At 38.2% G+C, this 17,193-nt stretch overlaps 1 protein-coding gene and 2 long non-coding RNA genes across 3 annotated transcripts in view; 1 reads left to right on the plus strand and 2 right to left on the minus strand.

Moving 5' to 3' along the window:
- Positions 1–490: 490 nt before the first annotated feature.
- On the minus strand, positions 491–2,608 carry LOC126955759 (uncharacterized). Its single transcript, XR_007726063.1, has 3 exons — positions 2,304–2,608; positions 2,156–2,203; positions 491–1,657 (listed from the first exon to the last, which is right to left on the minus strand). It is a non-coding gene; the product is annotated as an uncharacterized LOC126955759 (long non-coding RNA).
- Positions 2,609–5,711: 3,103 nt separating this feature from the next.
- IL21 (interleukin 21) lies at positions 5,712–16,951 on the plus strand. Its single transcript, XM_050792650.1, has 5 exons — positions 5,712–6,023; positions 6,131–6,166; positions 11,216–11,371; positions 14,138–14,215; positions 14,306–16,951. The coding sequence occupies exons 1-5, from the start codon at positions 5,856–5,858 to the stop codon at positions 14,354–14,356; spliced, it is 489 nt and encodes a 162-aa protein (XP_050648607.1). The 5' UTR covers positions 5,712–5,855; the 3' UTR covers positions 14,357–16,951.
- The window catches only part of LOC126955758 (uncharacterized), a 35,309-nt gene continuing 23,955 nt past the window's right edge, over positions 5,840–17,193 (minus strand). Inside the window, exons 2-3 of the long non-coding RNA XR_007726062.1 lie at positions 6,702–6,899; positions 5,840–5,999 (exon numbers count right to left, since the gene is read on the minus strand). This is a non-coding gene — a long non-coding RNA (uncharacterized LOC126955758). The remainder of the gene's footprint in view (positions 6,000–6,701; positions 6,900–17,193) is intronic.

Consider the following 17,193-nt stretch of genomic DNA (forward strand, 5'->3'; position numbering starts at 1 on the left):
CCAGAGAGAAGAGGATTTCTCTGATCATGTTAGACAGGAGGCTGGAGAGGCTGGTGGAACTTGTCTCACCTTGTGGTATGGAGTTGGAGTGGACTCAGGTTGAAGAGTGCAGATGTTGCAGTTCTTTCTCTCCATCCTCTAGGCCTAGTGGTCATGGAATGAAGGATATCTGATCTCTAGCCTCACTACTGAGTATCCCATGTTGAAACCAAGATCTGAGGAGAGGCCCATGTGGCTGCTGCTGGAACTCCTCCAGACCCAGCATTTCAGAAGCAGGACTGAGCTTCCAAACACTGACTTTGTGTGAATGTTAGCAAAGACACCTGTCCTCAATGAACCCAGTCTTAGAGTATCACAGAGTGACACACCTGAGTCTACTAACAGAATAGAGGTCCCCATTCCCCACAGAAAAGGTGCTGTGGATAAGCAGCATCAGTGAGTGACCCTCTGCTGCGACACACTGACCACCAGACCGTGGGCTGCCAGTGATACCAAAGAGGCCACATCACGAGCTAGAGAACATGGGGCCTGAGAAGGCTCTTGTTTTTGTCTCGTAAGACAACAATGACCAGGATTGACCCTTTGGTCTCCAGAGTCCCTGACCTTCTTAGAATGCACAGTAGTGATCTGGAGTCATGAAATTTGAATATTAGAAGGATTAGAAGGTTAGGTACATAATGGGTTATATATACACACTTACTTTCACGTATATTCTAGAAAAGAAATCAAGTCAGTGATATCAATACATGCAGTGAGTTCAAAAGAATGAGAGAAGAGAGAATAGTAGTGTTTAAACTTCCTTAAGGAAGATTTCACAGAGGGGACTTTAGCAAATCCTTGAGGATTTTCCTCGTTCGAAGTTTCTTCCTCAAGTCAAATAAGTGAGAATATTTTCAGCTGTTACCTGAACATTGTTGGAAAGTGCAAAAATGGTCTTGAATTATTTTAGTGACATTTTTCTTCTAGTTTGGCAGAGACTGATATAAAGCCCAGAGACAAGCCACCTGTCTGAATACCTTTAGTATGTATAATAGTAGTGGTACACATGATAATATCACTCTAAACATTGGAGGCCTCTCTTCCCAGTTTGCCATGCAGAATGTCTAATCCTACCCATGAGAGGCCAAAGCCAGTGAAAGCAGAAAAGGAGTATTCACCATGCAGGGATCACAGAAGGAACTACGAGGACCAGGCCAGGGAGTTGGGGACAAATAGTGTTTAGCCCAGTTTTAGACCTGGCACAGCTTTCCCATGCAAAACCATTCCTTTTCAGACTTCCACCCCTTTAGTTCCCTGGCCTCATTACTGCCTTGACCAGGTGTTCTATAAACACAGCCCTTTAAAGAAAATTCTTAAAATATGTCCATGAATCTCCTTGCGTAAATGACTAAAGTTTCATACTTTCACGGTGACGACCTTGGTTATATTCCTGGGAAGTCCACATCTAGTAAAACTCATCACTCTACTCCAAGGTACCAAATAGACATGGCAGCTAAGTAAAAGTGGTTTGTTTGCTATTCAAGTGTGGCTTCCAGCCAAGCTGCTGACTCTTAGCCACTCCGGTATAGACATTCTGGAGCTGCCACACTCACGCCTGATGGGGCTCACATGCTGAAGAAACACAGTTTGCATCACCCTTCACCAAAGTCTCTGGAGGCTGGAAAACAAACAGCAGTTGCATGACATTTCCATTGAGAAGTTGATGAAATTTAAGGTTTTCTTTTGCTCAAAATATAAATACAAAATTTTGCAAGTAATTTCAGGAGGTTAGGGGATATCTGAAACAAATGTATGGAACCTGGGAAATCCACAGATGCCAAGCTAAGCCCCCAGGTGCTAACAGGAAAGGACCAAGGAAGAAATGGACCCCAGGGATTTTAAATACCTCAGATGGGCCATGTGTAGAAATGGCAAATTGTTTTTCATTGTCTCTCTCTCCCTTTTCCCTTTCTCTTCCCTTCCCTTTTTATTCCCCGCCTTAAGAATAAATTCTATATTTTAGTCTTGTTTTCTGCCTGGATATAAGTAGTCGCTGTTGGGGCTTAAGTGTGACACATTGAGACAAAATACAGTGAGTTCTGCCATAATGTGACCCATCTGTTTCTAAAAATCACTGCACTATACAAAATCATAGAATCAAAAACCACATGCTTACAGGAAAATGAGATTAGGAGCACAGCATTCAAAAACTTCATCAGTGACACTAAAAAAGAAGATAGCAACCTAATTTTAAAAGATAGCTGTTTTAGGCATGTTAAATGGTTAAGGTATACATAAATAATAGAATAAACACATTGTTTTACCTAGAAAAAGACTTGAAGCTTGTTCATGGAGGTAGGTGTTGGAAGGGTTATAGTTTGTGAGTTATTGAGACATGGCGAAGGAGAGTTCTCTGGGATGGAAAATTGTGACACCAGATGTAGATGGGTGTGGCTCATTTTACATGCGGTGAACTGAGGATGCTGGTGGCTGTCAGAGGTGTGAGGACATCTTACGTATTCCTACATAGCTCAGTTCAGCTGGATGCAGTTTTCTGCATTCACCTAGCATTTCTTGCCGATGAAATTAAACATAGGGAAACACAAAGTTCTTGTTATACTCAAATTGTTCCTTGATATATTAACCCCATTGGAATAAATCATTATTTTCAACATAAGCCTTATAGCAGCACTGATTGTATCTAGATTATAAAAATAATTATAATTTAAAGAGTAAGCAGCCATTAAAACCCCAATGAAATGATACTGTAAGGGTAGCAATAACATTAATATTTCTGAGCAATGAATAATTTACTTTGCCTAGTGACTCAAATACTTTTGGGCCTCCTTGCTCCTACCCTAAGGTTCATCTCCACATAGTGATAAATTCAAATGAAATGCAAATTTGGATCCATAACTTTAAACCATGCGGTGAATACTGAGTGATGTTTTCTCAGGGCTAGGAAGGAGTTGTTACAATACACACCAGACTTCCTGGAACATCCTCATTATACATTTTTATCCCTGATGTCCCATACCATGTGGCAGCTATACTAATCTTACTTCCCTCTCTTGTCTACACTTCTGATACCCTCTACCTGCACCTCCCAAAAGCCCAACAAAATTTCAACCTTTGCTGGATCTTTTCTTAGCACCCTTTCATCTCTTTCCCTCTTTTCCTGCCTTTTTCCCTGAAATTAAAAATTCCGTATCTATGAATGTTACACTCCCACTGCTGCTGTGACAAATTACCGCAAACACTTCAAGGAGATGCACATCTATTCAGGTAAGAACAAAACAGCATAAATTTATTATCTTACATTTCTGAAGGTCAGAAGTAATAACTCAAAATGAGCTTTATGGGACTAAATTCAAGGTATTTTTGGCTGGGCTGCATTCTTTCTGAAGGCTCCAGGGAAGAATTTGTTTTTTACTTTTCCCAGACTCTAGAAGCCATCTGCATTCCTTGGCTTCTGGCCCCGCATCAGTCCAGCCTCTACTTCTGAAACAACAGTTCCTTCTTTTACTCTGACTCTCCTGCCTTCCTTGATAAAGGCTCCTGTGATTGCATTGGGCCCACAGGATAATCCAGGATAATCTTACCATGTAAAAAATCTTTAATTTATTCACATCTGCAAAGTCCCCTTTGTCATGTGAGGTAACATTTTCACAGGTTCCAGGGATTACGGCATGGATGTCTTTCGGGCATTGGTAAGCCTATCGCACCAGAGATGATATCCAAAAATGCTTAACAACTGATGTGTCACTTAAGGCAGAAATTCTGACTTTCAGAAAGGCCTCTGGTCATAGTGCTGGGGCAAGACTCTGAGACCCCTGATGTGCTGGTGGATGAATTATGGAGAGGGCTAGGATGTCTCAAGGAGGCACTGGGGTGTCTAACACAGTGGTGAGGCACTCCAGGGCCAGGAGCAATGGTTCTCTCTAGGCAGTACGAAAGATATTTGACTTTTTTTTTTTTTTAAACCACCAATACAGCCACACACGTGTATTTTGGCTGAACACTGACCTGTCCATTCTCTTCCTTCTTTCATCAGTTTAGCCTCCCTAGGCTTCTTTAAGTTCTCCCCTTCACCCTCATCCACGATCAGCATGCAAACCTCCTGGGATGTTATCATGTGCTGTACTTAGCCCTTTTACTTGAAATGTCTCATTTAAGCCTTATCACAACCCTATGATTAGATTCTGTACTTAGCTTCCTTTTGCAATTACACAATAGGATCATATGTGCTATTAATTGTTAGGACCTGGATTTGAACTCAGGCTTTAGAAATTGACCTCCTAACCACTGTGGTTAGTGTCTTCAAGGAGATGCACATCTGTTTGGTGGATAAGGAGTGCATGTACAAAGACCATACAGGCAATGTGGAGGCACCAAGGGGCAACCCTTAGTCCACATGCATTCATAGGTTTGCACAGAATCCTGTCATATAGAATTTAACTATTACAGAGAGGAATTCTTGATCATGTTGTATGAACTCTTGTCTACTGTGTAAGGCCAAACCTGTATACTCTTGAATAGATATTCCATAATAAAAAGATTGCAGTCAACTTCAGAGCAAATCAAGTCAAAACCCCAATTTATGGTGGCTACATAACAGTCTAGAATAAAGTATGGTATTCTAAAGTATGGTATTCTAAAGTATGTAATGAAATGAATGAATGAATAAAATCTATAGTCAAGAGTTTTATTTATAAGGCCTATGGTCTTATATGGTACATGACTTTCTAGCTAGAATATTATATTCAACTTTCTCAAATGGGTTAAGAGTCTCAGGGACAAGAGAAGCAGAAGAAAGGAGGATGATAAAACCATTTCTGGACTTTGGGTCTTTAATTAATCTCTACCCGGTCACAGATGCAGTTAGAAATGTGTTGCTTACACCCAGAGGAAATAGTATCTAATAGAAATAAGTAATACAACCCTAAGAGAAAACGAATCATTTATGGGTACATTTTATTTTGCTGTTTGGAAATATTTTTTGGTTCACACAAGAATGAGCATTAGCAAGTTTCACTCATTTAATTGATGCATTATACAGAAGACATGGACATTAGATAGTTTTTTAAATGATGGTAGAGTAAGATCTTGATTGGGAAGGATAGATTTTCCATCGAGTCCCTTAGAATCATTTGTGATATTAATAAATCAGATTGTTAAATAACTTGTCAGAAGCCAAAATAAATGGTTAAAGATGCTTTGGTGAACAGTTGGAAGCAAATTCTATTTTAAACCCTTGAAACTTGGTAAGAACCGAAAATATTCTTGCTAATTTGGAAAATACCTCTTTATTTAAAATTTCCTAAAAGGTAGCCTCTCCTCCTACTTTTATGATGGAATACTGGATGATTTTAGTCAAAAGACAAAGTTATTACCATAAGAAAAAGTCCTGCATGAAAGCACATGTTGCCATTTTACTCATTATCGAAGTGCTCTTATGACTGTCAGAGAGAACAGGTAAGATGCCAGGGGAGGCCGAGAAAAAGAGATCAAAGTGTTTTTGTTTACTTTTTTGAAGTCTTGTAGTACCTACTGTTTATTATACATACTTCTTGATTCATGCTGAAATTGGAATTCACCCATTCTCTCTTTTTCCTGTCAAAGATGCAGATGGGGCACATTTCGTTGACTCCATCAATCCCTGCCCCCACACATTAGCACATGCACACGTATACCTAGCCAGTGGAAAAGAAAAAAGAGTTACTCACATTCATCCATTTTACAAAGATTTCCAGGCTGCAATGGGAGGGCTTTACCTCTCCCTGAAGGATGAATAAATAGGTAGCTTAACTGACAACCTGTTCTCAGTCAAGCTGAAGTGAAAACGAGACCAACGTCTAGCTCTACTGTTGGTACTTATGAGATCCAGTCCTGGCAACATGGAGAGGATAGTTATCTGTCTGATGGTCATCTTCTTGGGGACACTGGTCCACAAATCAAGCTCCCAAGGTCAAGATCGCCACATGATTAGAATGCGTCAACTTATAGATATTGTTGATCAGCTGAAAAATTATGTGAATGACTTGGTAAGACTATACTTGTCACAACAAAATCTAAATCATACTTTTCAATTAATATAAAAGGAGGGTTTGGCTTACAAAAATAACTCAGAACAAATTTTCTTTTGCCCTAGGACCCTGAATTTCTGCCAGCTCCAGAAGATGTAGAGGTAAGACCAATTGAATTTATTTCTGAAAATACATTTGACATAACTTTTAAAATCTAATAAGAAAGGCATTAGCATGATTATATAGGAGTATACTGAATTTTAATGAACTTAGTGGTCTAATAATTGATGAAATATTTATTTATATTTTGGTTAAATTCATTGATTTACCAAAAACCAACTTAAAAATGCTATATTATATTCCTCATAAACTATGTTTATCTTCAAGAATCTCTAAGAGTACTCCTAAGTAGTATTGCTGAGACAGAATAACAAAACTAGAAATGAAATCTATACTCTGATCAGTTTCTGAACAATGCACAGCTAGTTACTCTTTAAGAGCCCTTGGGCATGAAAGCTTTTGAGCCCTCTTTGTTATCCTACTTAAGAAACATAGATACATACAATAGGAAGCAGAATTAACCTTTTAATAACAAACTTAAAAATGAAAGAAAGGAAGAATTAGATTACAGGGACAGCATGGAGAAATGGTGGTATGGAAATCAAAGCTGTCCTTTAGAATATAATTCACATATACCTTGGCTTCAGTGAGTCTTGTCTTTGGCCTTCCATGAGGTCTTTTGAAAGAACCATTTTCAACAATTCATCCCATTTCTTAAGCCATTTAAATCCATTGGAGTTCCAGGAAGGAGAGGCTTGGCATGTAGTTCAAGAATGCTGTCCGCTGATCTTTTTCTCTACCAACTTCTATGATCTGATCTTCTGGTCTGGTACCCTGAGAGTATAAATGCAATTGGGGAAATGTTTTCATTGTCACAGACCTTTAATTGCATAAATTAGAATAACTAAAAGTGCTACCAGTAATTAGGACACTACAAAGGGGGAGACTGAAGAAGATACATTGCAAAGAAAACAATTATCGTAAATGACTATGTGTAAAAGTTTAGAAAGTGAATGAGTCACAACTATTGCTTTTCTCTAAAATTCACTCTCTAGCTCTGAACCCAACCACTCTCATTTACTAGGTCCTTTTCTAATAAGCAACATCTAAAATGAAAGTAGCACATTCAGCTTATTGGAAAGACTTTTCCAATAACTGAAAATACTTCTTAATCAATGTGCCTAATTATCAAAACATGCATTTCTAGCATCTCATGCACCTTGTTTAACTGTTATGGTTAGAGTCCTTTCCAGAGTTTCCTGGCTGTAGTCTGTAACATGCAAAATAAGAAATAGGAAAGAGATTCCACCTTCTAACCTGAGTTCATCCAATGGGTACTTCCTTTAGATGTGTTTTTAATGAAAGATTTTTTTTTATCTTACATCATAATGAGAGGATTTTGTCTCAGTGATACTATATCTATCTGATAATCTGATCAAGCAATGCTGGCTATGATACAAGTGAGTAATAGTGTAACTTGGATCTTTAAGCTATACTAGTAGGCAAACTCAGGAAGAAAGAAATCGTTCAAGGTCACATCAGCATTATATCAAGCTAACTTCAAAGCAGGGTCTGTAAGAGATTTTAACACGGTGAAACCCAATCTCTACTAAAAATACAAAAAATTAGCCAGGCGTGGTGGTGGGCGCCTGTAGTCCCAGCTACTGGGGAGGCTGAGGCAGGAGAATGGCGTGAACCTGGGAGGCGGAGCTTGCAGTGAGCCGAGATCGCGCCACTGCACTCCAGCCTGGGCGACAGAGCGAGACTCGGTCTCAAAAAATAAAAAAATTAAAATAAAAAAGAATAATGAAAATAAAACCATCTAATGTTGTATGCATGTAATAATTATCTAACATCTCTAATTGGCCTGGCCAGGCATCTTTCTTTTTCTCTTTTTCTTTATGTCTAATCATATAACCTGTGGCTCTCAACTGGTGGTGATTTCTGTACCCCAGAAAACATTTGGTATTGGCTGGAAAAATTTCTGGTTGTCACACGTGGAGGCAGAAATGGGGGTGCTACTGGCATCTAGAAGGCAGGTACTAAACATTCTAGAATGCACAAAACAGCCCTGACAACAAAGAATTATCTAGCCCCAAATGTCAGTGGCATCACCGTTGAGAAACCCTGATATAAACCTAGTTTGTGTGTAGGACAAAGGTAATCATTTTTTTTTTTTTTTCTTTAGACAGAGTCTCGCTCCGTTGCCAGGCTGGAGTGCAGTGGCGCTATCTCAGCTCACTGCAACCTCCGCCTCCCAGGTTGAAGCGATTCTCCTACCTCAGCCTCCTGAGTAGCTGGGACTGTAGTCGCACGCCACCATGCCCAGCTAATTTTTGTATTTTTTAATAGAGACAGGGTTTCACCACGTTGGCCAGGATGGTCTCAATTTCTTGACCTCATGATCCACCTGCCTTGGCCTCCCAAAGTGCTGGGATGACAGGCGTGAGCCACCGTGCCTGGCCAGGACAAAGGTAGCCTTGCCCAATTAGCAAGACTCCTTAGGGGGAATGGCCAGGGCTTTCTTTGCAGAAGAAAAAAAATGTAAAAATAGGCCTCAGCTGGGTGATGTGGCTCCTGCCTATAATCCCAATGCCTGTAATCCCTTTGGGAAGCCAAGGTTGGAGGATTGCTTGAGGTCAAGAGTTTGAGAACAACCTGGGCAAAATAGTGAGACATCCTGTTTCTATAAAAGAAACAAAAAAAAGCCCTAAGGAGGCAAAAAATTTCAAAAATTCAATTGCAAAACAACAAAGGCAAGTGTTACTCCTGGCAAAAGGAGCACTTGACTTGTTCTTCAGCTGAAGAGGAATGGTTTGTGAATCTTGCTTTTGACTTCACTACCACTCCTTCTAGTCTGCAAAACTAATGTAGGAGCAGAAAACTCCTCATGTTCTCACATGTTAAAGCATGAGGGAAACAAAGCCTTGCCTTTGGAGTCTGTTGTCACCAAGGCATAGCAAAGGAAAGTAATGTTTATGCTTCCAGACGGTGCGAAATATGGACTTGGGCATCCTGTAGACTCCTGAGTGACAGGGCACCTGAGGCTGCCTAAATCAAGGTTAATCTTTTCACTCTCCTCAATACATCCTTAAGGCAGTTTAGTGGAGACAGCTCTCCACTTCTTTTCCTCTTTTGAGGCGGCCTTTGATGTGCATATAAAGCCAATTCCAGCAGTTATTTATCCTGGACCACATATTGTCAGACACAGCTCTGCTGCTTGCAGAGCAAAAGAAAACAACACACCATTGTCTGTTAACAAAGGTAAACAAGGAAGGGTGGGAGAGGAAGCACAGCCCCATCAATACGGGCGTCAGTGTCCAGGTGCCATTCAAAGGCTTTCAGAAAAGATTTTCAGTTGTTTTTACAACTGAAATTGTAGTTTTACAATTTCAGTGCTTTGAGTACTGGTACTGACCATTCCTGGCAATATTATCTCAAGGGAGTTCATCTGGCTGGCAGGGCCCCTCTACTTCTTTGGAACCTAATTTTCTTTCAGCATACACATGTAAATGTTAACTCAGCAAAATGAGCCTCTGTGAGAAATGCTGGTTTTTCAGATCATCACGGATGAAGCAGTCAGTATTTTCAGTTTCAGCTGGAAAATTTACCTCTTTAAATATGAATATTATTTTTTCCAGTAAGTTAAGCCGGTTGTGGTCAAAAAGAAGAGAAAAGAAAAAACTTCAACAAACATGAACGTGTGGTTTTCAAGGAAAAAAAAGTGCTATATTGAACATTTATAAATAGTTTCTATTAAATAAGCATTTTGGCAAACATATGGAAAGGACACCACCTTGCCCTTGTGAGAGGCAATCTGCCTTGATATAAGGAAACCAGATAAGCTGCTTCTCAGCTTGTGGCTATATATGCAAAGCAAACCTGACAGGTTTGTGTCTTAGAGATGCATGTTATTAATCAACATTCATATTGGGTAAGCATATGGGTTGGAAAATGCAAAGCAGCCCAGATGCTGTGTTCAGCTGATTGTCCATAAGAAGATTCAGGTAATATTGTTACTTATAGGCCTGCCTTTGTAGGGACTGGAAGGGATTGAGGTTTCTGGTTATAAGGTAGTAGCTTCCATATGCATTAGTGAAATGAAAATATAGCAACTTCAGGGGGAAAATAGCATCACATACACACGTTTGCTGAAAGAAAAAAGTAAGTTGGATACAAGTAACCTGGATATAAGCTTTTGGATCAGCATTAACATTTTTCAACAAGTCAGTATATATTTGGTTCTTCCAGTAAATTCCATTTCCTTTCCAGTTTGATTGCTAAGCTTTTGGCTTGTTAGTCATTAGTTATTTTTCCAAGTCAAGAGATAAGTGTTTGATGCTTATTTTATACACTCCTCCATTCTCTGAGACCCTATTCTTACCTTCTAAGAAATTACCTTCCTTCTCATTGGTTGGGCAAGCCTCAAACTGTCTCTCAACTGCTTGATTCAGGCAGAATCCTACCCTAACTGAGCTGGGAGTATGAAAAGGGTTTTAGAAAAGTCATGTGTGATCTATGCAAGCATATTGAGTCTTAGATGTGAAAGACGCTATCAGAGGTAGGTACCCATTTCTTTTCCCCAAAGGAGGGGCTTTAATTCATTTTCTTCATCTGTTAACTTCACAAATGTATGTTGACATTAACTGGCAAGACACTATGCCTGGCGCTGTGTACAGAATAAAATGCTGCTCAAGACATGTCAGGATAGATACATTACAGAAACCGCAAACAAATGAAAAATATTCTTCATCAGACTATAACATAATTCACCCAAAGCTGCCACTAGTCACAGTGTAAGTTTTAGAGCCTCATAATTCAGCAAATGTGTTCCTAAACCGAACTAACTCTCCCTTACAAAACATAAAGGTCTTGTCCACCACCCAGATGTCAAAATGGTCCTCTGTATAGCATCAGGAATAAAGCATTGTGAAGAAGTGAGGCTCCTTTCTCTCTTATCTGTGAGGCAGGGGATTATCCCTTTTTCCCATCCCAAAGATTAAGTAGGAGGTGAAATCATACTTCACTCATCTGTTGAAATGATGTAATGCACGACATTGCAGAAGAGACAGAAACAGAGGATTGGGAAAGCTATCTTTTACTTTCTGAATAATGTTTGTTAACATATATACAAACTGTTTATCTTTCAGACAAACTGTGAGTGGTCAGCTTTTTCCTGTTTTCAGAAGGCCCAACTAAAGTCAGCAAATACAGGAAACAATGAAAGGATAATCAATTTATCAATTAAAAAGCTGAAGAGGAAATCACCTTCCACAGGTGCAGAGAGAAGACAGAAACACAGACTAGTAAGACTGTCATTTGTCATCTATCTTATTTGTGCTTATAAACTATGTATCTTGCATTGCATAAACACACATGCACACCTGTAGCCAGAGCTGCTGGTGTCTTCCTTACCTATGCCTTATTATACATGGTGCATTTTTTTTTTTTTTTTTTTGAGACAGAGTCTCGCTCTGTCGCCCAGGCTGGAGTGCAGTGGTGTGATCTCTACTCACCGCAAGCTCCACCTCCTGGTTTCACGCCATTCTCCTCCCACCTCAGCCTCCCAAGTAGCTGGGACTACAGGTGCCCGCCACAACGCCCAGCTAATTTTGTTTTTGTATTTTTAGTAGAGACGGGGTTTCACCGTGTTAGCCAGGATGGTCTCGATCTCCTGACCTCGTGATCTGCCCGCCTCGGCCTCCCAAAGTGCTGGGATTACAGGCATGAGGCACCACGCCCGGCCTATACATGGTGCATTTTAAGAAGTAGGGTCACTCTTTTAAGTCCATAGACTTCAAAGTATTCCAAAACCCAACTATAATTTCCTAGTAGTCCTTGGTAGCTGGAATATGTTAATATAGCTTCTCAAGGCGAGGAAGTCATTAGGCAGAGAATCCAATTGTGATTTTGGAGGTAAGGAATATTTCCTCTCATATGGTCACAGTATTCTTATTAACAGGAGCTAGATCCTAGCTTTCTAACAAGAACAGAGCCTACAAGAGCCTAGGGCAAATCTTAAACTTTGCTTCCTCTCTTAAATCATATTACTATCCTGTACATTAGCAGAGTCAGTATTGAATTGAAATAGGCAGGCCTCATTACTTGGCTGGGGAATTTTAACAGTCCCTAGCTTTTTGGAGCTCCGAGATCCTCTTGTATATGCCAATTCATGAGCAATGCAGATACTCAAGAACATAAGTAATTCAAAGATTAATCAAAGCCAGTGGGAAAACACATAAAATAAATTACTCTCAAATTTTTTTTTTTTTTTTGAGACGGAGTCCCCGTCTTTCACCCAGGCTGGAATGCAGTGGCAAGGTCTTGGCTCACTGCAGCTTCTGCCTCCCAGTTCAAGCGATTCGCCTGCCTCAGCCTCCCGAGTGGCTGGGACCACAGGCGCACACCACCACGCCTGGCTAATTTTTGTATTTTTAGTAGAAATTTTTCTAAATTTTTAGTCTCTAAATTTCTAAAAATTTCTAAACTAAAGTTTCATCATGTTGGTCAGGCTGGTCTCAAACTCCTGACCTCAAGTCATCTGCCCACCTCAGCCTCCCAAAGTGCTGGGATTACAGGTGTGAGCCATCGTGCCCGGCCTCAAATTTTTTAAATTAGTTCTTTCTCCTCCAAAAAATTCCACATGTGATTCAAATGAAATCTTAATTACATTATCAAAGTGATTCTGATTTCCTTTGATTGCTTGGCCTGGTGACCATGTGAAAAATGTCCCTCTAAATCTTTCCTCAGAAAGAAAGGAGCTGAACATATTTTTGAAACTCATGAAGTGGTAGCTTTGGAGCTAAACTTAGAACTCTCCAGTTAAGCATGCTCATCTTATAGATGAGGAAAGTGAGATCTACCAAGGAGTTAAGTCACAAGCCCCAAGTTCCATACATAGTGTCAGAATGATAAGAATTAGACTGTATATCTACTACCTTTTAGTGAAATGCTCTCACTACAATATCACACTGGCATTGAGATGCTAACTACCACGCAATGGCTTGGTGTTTGGTATCTAAATAGGAATAAAGACAAACAGCATAAACTAAGAAAGTTTTTTTAAAAATGCAAGTGAGCAATACATATATGAAAAACTGTTCAATCTCCCTAGTAATCACACACACGTGAGTTAAAACAAGGAAATCCTGTTTTTTTTTCCAATTAAACATTTTAAACAATACCCTATAATAATAATGCTCCAAGTGAAGAGAGGTAAAACTCTACATCAAAGCCTTAAAATTTTTTTATCCCTTTTATTTAGTAATTCTACTTCTAGGAATATATCAAATAAGCAAAGATATATATGAAAAATTATTTACAGTGATGTTCTTTGGAGTAATGTAGACAAAAGTAAAAAGTTAGATACGGCTGGGTGTGGTGGGTTACGCCTGTATTCCCAGCACTTTGGGAGGCTGAGGCAGGCGGATCACCTGAGATCAGGAGTTGAGGCCAGCCTGGCCAACATGGTGAAACCCTGTCTCTACTATTAGCCAGGCATGGTCGTGCGCGCCTGTAATCCCAGCTACTTGGGAGGCTGAGGCAGGATAATTGCTTGAACCCAGGAGGTGGAGGTTGCAGTGAGTGGAGATCACGCCACTGCACTCCAGCCTGGGCAACAGAGCGAGACTGTCCAAAAAAAAAAAAAAAAAAAAAAATTTAGATGCCACCTATGGGTCCAAAAATAGTAATAGTTCCATCCTATGTTGGAATACAGAATAACCACTACATGTCATATTTCTGAAGACTATTTAACACTTAGGAAATGCCTGTGATATGTTAAGTGTAAAAAAAAAAAAGCAAATCACCAACTGGTATAAATAATGTAAATGCATAATAATAATTAAAAATACCCAAAACACAGAGAGAATATATATTGAAACATTGCAGTGGGATTCCTATCTCTGGGAATGGGATTACAAGGACTTTTTCCATTGTTACTTTCCAGTTTTATGTAATTCTCAAATTTTTTCAGTGAACATAATTTATGTTTTTAATAAAAAAATTTTTAAGGAACATTTTATTAAGAAAAAAAATTTAAAGAAGACTGTTACTTTTTCATTGATTTCTAGACATGCCCTTCATGTGATTCTTATGAGAAAAAACCACCCAAAGAATTCCTAGAAAGATTCAAATCACTTCTCCAAAAGGTATCTACCTTAAGTTTCATTTGATTTTCAGCTTTATCTTTACCTATCCAGATTTGCCTCTTAGTTACTCATGGTATACTATTTCCACAGATGATTCATCAGCATCTGTCCTCTAGAACACATGGAAGTGAAGATTCCTGAGGATCTAACTTGCAGCTGGACACTATGTTACATACTCTAATATAGTAGTGAAACTCATTTCTTTGTATTCCAAGTGGAGGAGTACAATATATTAGGGATGGGAAAAAAAACTCATAAGTGTGCAAAGTCAGGATTATTTCCCCATAATCACCATACAATAGTCTGATTTCCTATGTTATTGATTTCTATGACTTCTGAAGTTTTTACTTTATTTCACTGCTCAACTTTGACATTTCTTGGTTGAAGGAGAAGGTTAAAATTTTTAACCAAAAGTATAGTTTTGACATTTATTGATTTTATATTAACCTTGAGCTTGATTACCACCAGAATGAGGTCTATTATGATCATAACTTAAAACATATATACCTTCATTCCAGCTGAAAATATAGAAGCATAGAAGCAAAACATATAAAAGCAAAATGAAAAGCTGACATTTTTATTCTTTTAAGGAAATGGAAACTGAATGTTTAAAAACTTATATCTGAATATTTTTTTAAATCTCAGAATGTCTAACATATAAATATGTACTTTATTTATGCACTGGGGGATACCAGGTGGCTATAAAAGTCTTACTTCTTTATTGGGGTTTATAAAAATATTTAAATACTATAGATATGAATGTATTTATGGAATAGACTCTTAGTCAGTGGCAATAGAGTATTAAGAAGTGGATTTAATATTACCTTCCTCCAGTCCCCAGTCCCCTTATAAGCTAACATTTTAAGCTTATGGAAATGGCAATTTAAACGTATAGAGGGACATATACCAGGTTGTCTTCTGGAACAAACATAGTTTTAAAAGTATTGTAGCTCTCTTCTCAAACAGTTATAATGATCATATTATGAGCAAGCTAATAACGCCAAATATTTGTCTCCTTCTTTCTTCCTTCTTTTCTTCCTTCTTTTTAAAATGAATCTTCTGCTTTGACAAAATTTCAAAACATGTTTAACATTTTGGACACTTATAGTTACTATACTTTGGATAAGACAAATTCAATAACCTATATGATTTAAAAATCAGGAGACAAACCAAGAGGCCAGGACTCCTCTCCAAGTTGAAAACAGACTTTCGCATAAGCATTCCAATCTTTCAAACGTGGGTGGTAAAAGTAAGCAACCTACTCTAGCTGCCATTTCATATCAGCTCCAGCACAGCCTGTTTAAACATGAAGTTAAAAACTCTAGAAAAATAAAATGTTCGCTAGAATGGTATAAGCTATTTGAGAATCTCTTATTGTTAAAATAGTTGTGAGTGTGCAAGAGGATGTGGGAAGAGAAATGCTTTATGATCTGAGAAGAAAAATTATGTGCTTAAAACAAATACAGACTTAACCTACAGTTCTAAAAGATATATTAAGAATTATTTAATCAAATCTCAATGAAATGTTTTATCATCAGCAAGTAGACTCAGAAAAAAGAAAAAAAAACATTTTATCAGAAACAAGGTACTCCATTTTAATCATTTTAGAATATGTATTACAAAGGAATTATGTGCCTGATGATGATAATATATATCTAAAATGTGCCTCAGTTTCAAATACGCCAGCCTGGGCTGTTGTGATAAAAGGTGGAAACAGACACAAAGATAGTGAGAAAGATGGAATCTGTATTTCTTGTTTCTGAATTTATAGCTATTAACTCCTTTGATATTGTATTTTATATTTAAAATAATGTATTTCTTTTGGCATGTTTATTGTTAAAATTTTCTGTTCCAATTATTTCGATCAGGGTCTCTATCTTAAAAGTAAAAATAATTTAGTGAGGGTTTGGATAACAGCCTTCATTAAACAGAGTTTAAACACCCAGATAAACTCTGGTGTTTAACCAGAGTTAAACCCACCAGCACTCCAGGAAAGGCAATGCATTGGAATAAACAAGATGAAGCAGTGAGACTTGAACAGCTCCATCTTCACTGTTCTATGTTCAAGACTGCCAGTTCTTAAAAGGAATATAAAGATAACCCATAAATATAACTGTTCACCTACGGACAGTAATACAGGAGACCTGAAATTTTGTTGACTATGAAATTGTGGTCACTGTTTAAACCGTTTAGGTTTCCATTTCCTTATCTGTAGAATAAGAGTGCTGGACTCCATCTCCAACATCTATTTTTTCTTTTTTTAAAAAGCTTTAAATGTCTATGAATCTCTAAAGTTCTGGGTATTCTTACAGGAACATCTGATCACACTTCTGAGTAATATTTTCTACTGAGTCTGATGTTCAATTGCTCAATATTATTTCAATAACATTTGTAGCAACACTCACTGCAGGAGCAAGGGACATGTTCCAAGATAAAAAAGGAAGGAAGGAAGGGAGAGAAGGAAACATTACTATAGGTCATGAGAGTTCAGGGAAAATTAACCATGATCTTTATTATTTTAGTTCAAAGTGTCTTCTTGGGACACTTATATAAAATTGTAGCATTATTATTCTATATTATTGCTCTGTTGTATTTACATATGCATCTGAGAATTTAGCTAATATGAACTATGTAGTTTATAACTTAATAATTATTTATTATATATTTGATTTTAAATGTTCATGTTTATGGCTTCTTATTTAAGACCTGATCATATTAAATACTACCCGCTCAGTACAACCGTCTTTTGTGATTCCCTGGAAACCCTTAATTCAATAGTCCTGACTGAAAAGAAAAGATTATCCTTAGTCTCTGGGAGCATATAGTTTTTACATGTACATGGTAAAGATGATCTTCTCTTCTCACCTGTTCTCACCGAAATGGATCCTGTCTCTGCCTCAAGGATATCACCTCCTTTGCAGCACTCCCTAATGTATGGCACATTCAGGAGGAGTTAGAGATACTTCCCAATGCCCACT

Source organism: Macaca thibetana, chromosome 5 (assembly GCF_024542745.1).
Source record: "Macaca thibetana thibetana isolate TM-01 chromosome 5, ASM2454274v1, whole genome shotgun sequence".
NCBI classification, from domain to species: Eukaryota; Metazoa; Chordata; class Mammalia; order Primates; family Cercopithecidae; genus Macaca; species Macaca thibetana.

Coding starts and splice junctions, on each gene's coding strand:
- IL21 (XM_050792650.1), top strand. CDS start 5,856: ATGAGATCCAGTCCTGGCAACATGGAGAGGATAGTTATCTGTCTGATG. Junction 6,024..6,130: donor AAAATTATGTGAATGACTTG/GTAAGACTATAC, acceptor CTTTTGCCCTAG/GACCCTGAATTTCTGCCAGC. Junction 6,167..11,215: donor CAGCTCCAGAAGATGTAGAG/GTAAGACCAATT, acceptor TTTATCTTTCAG/ACAAACTGTGAGTGGTCAGC.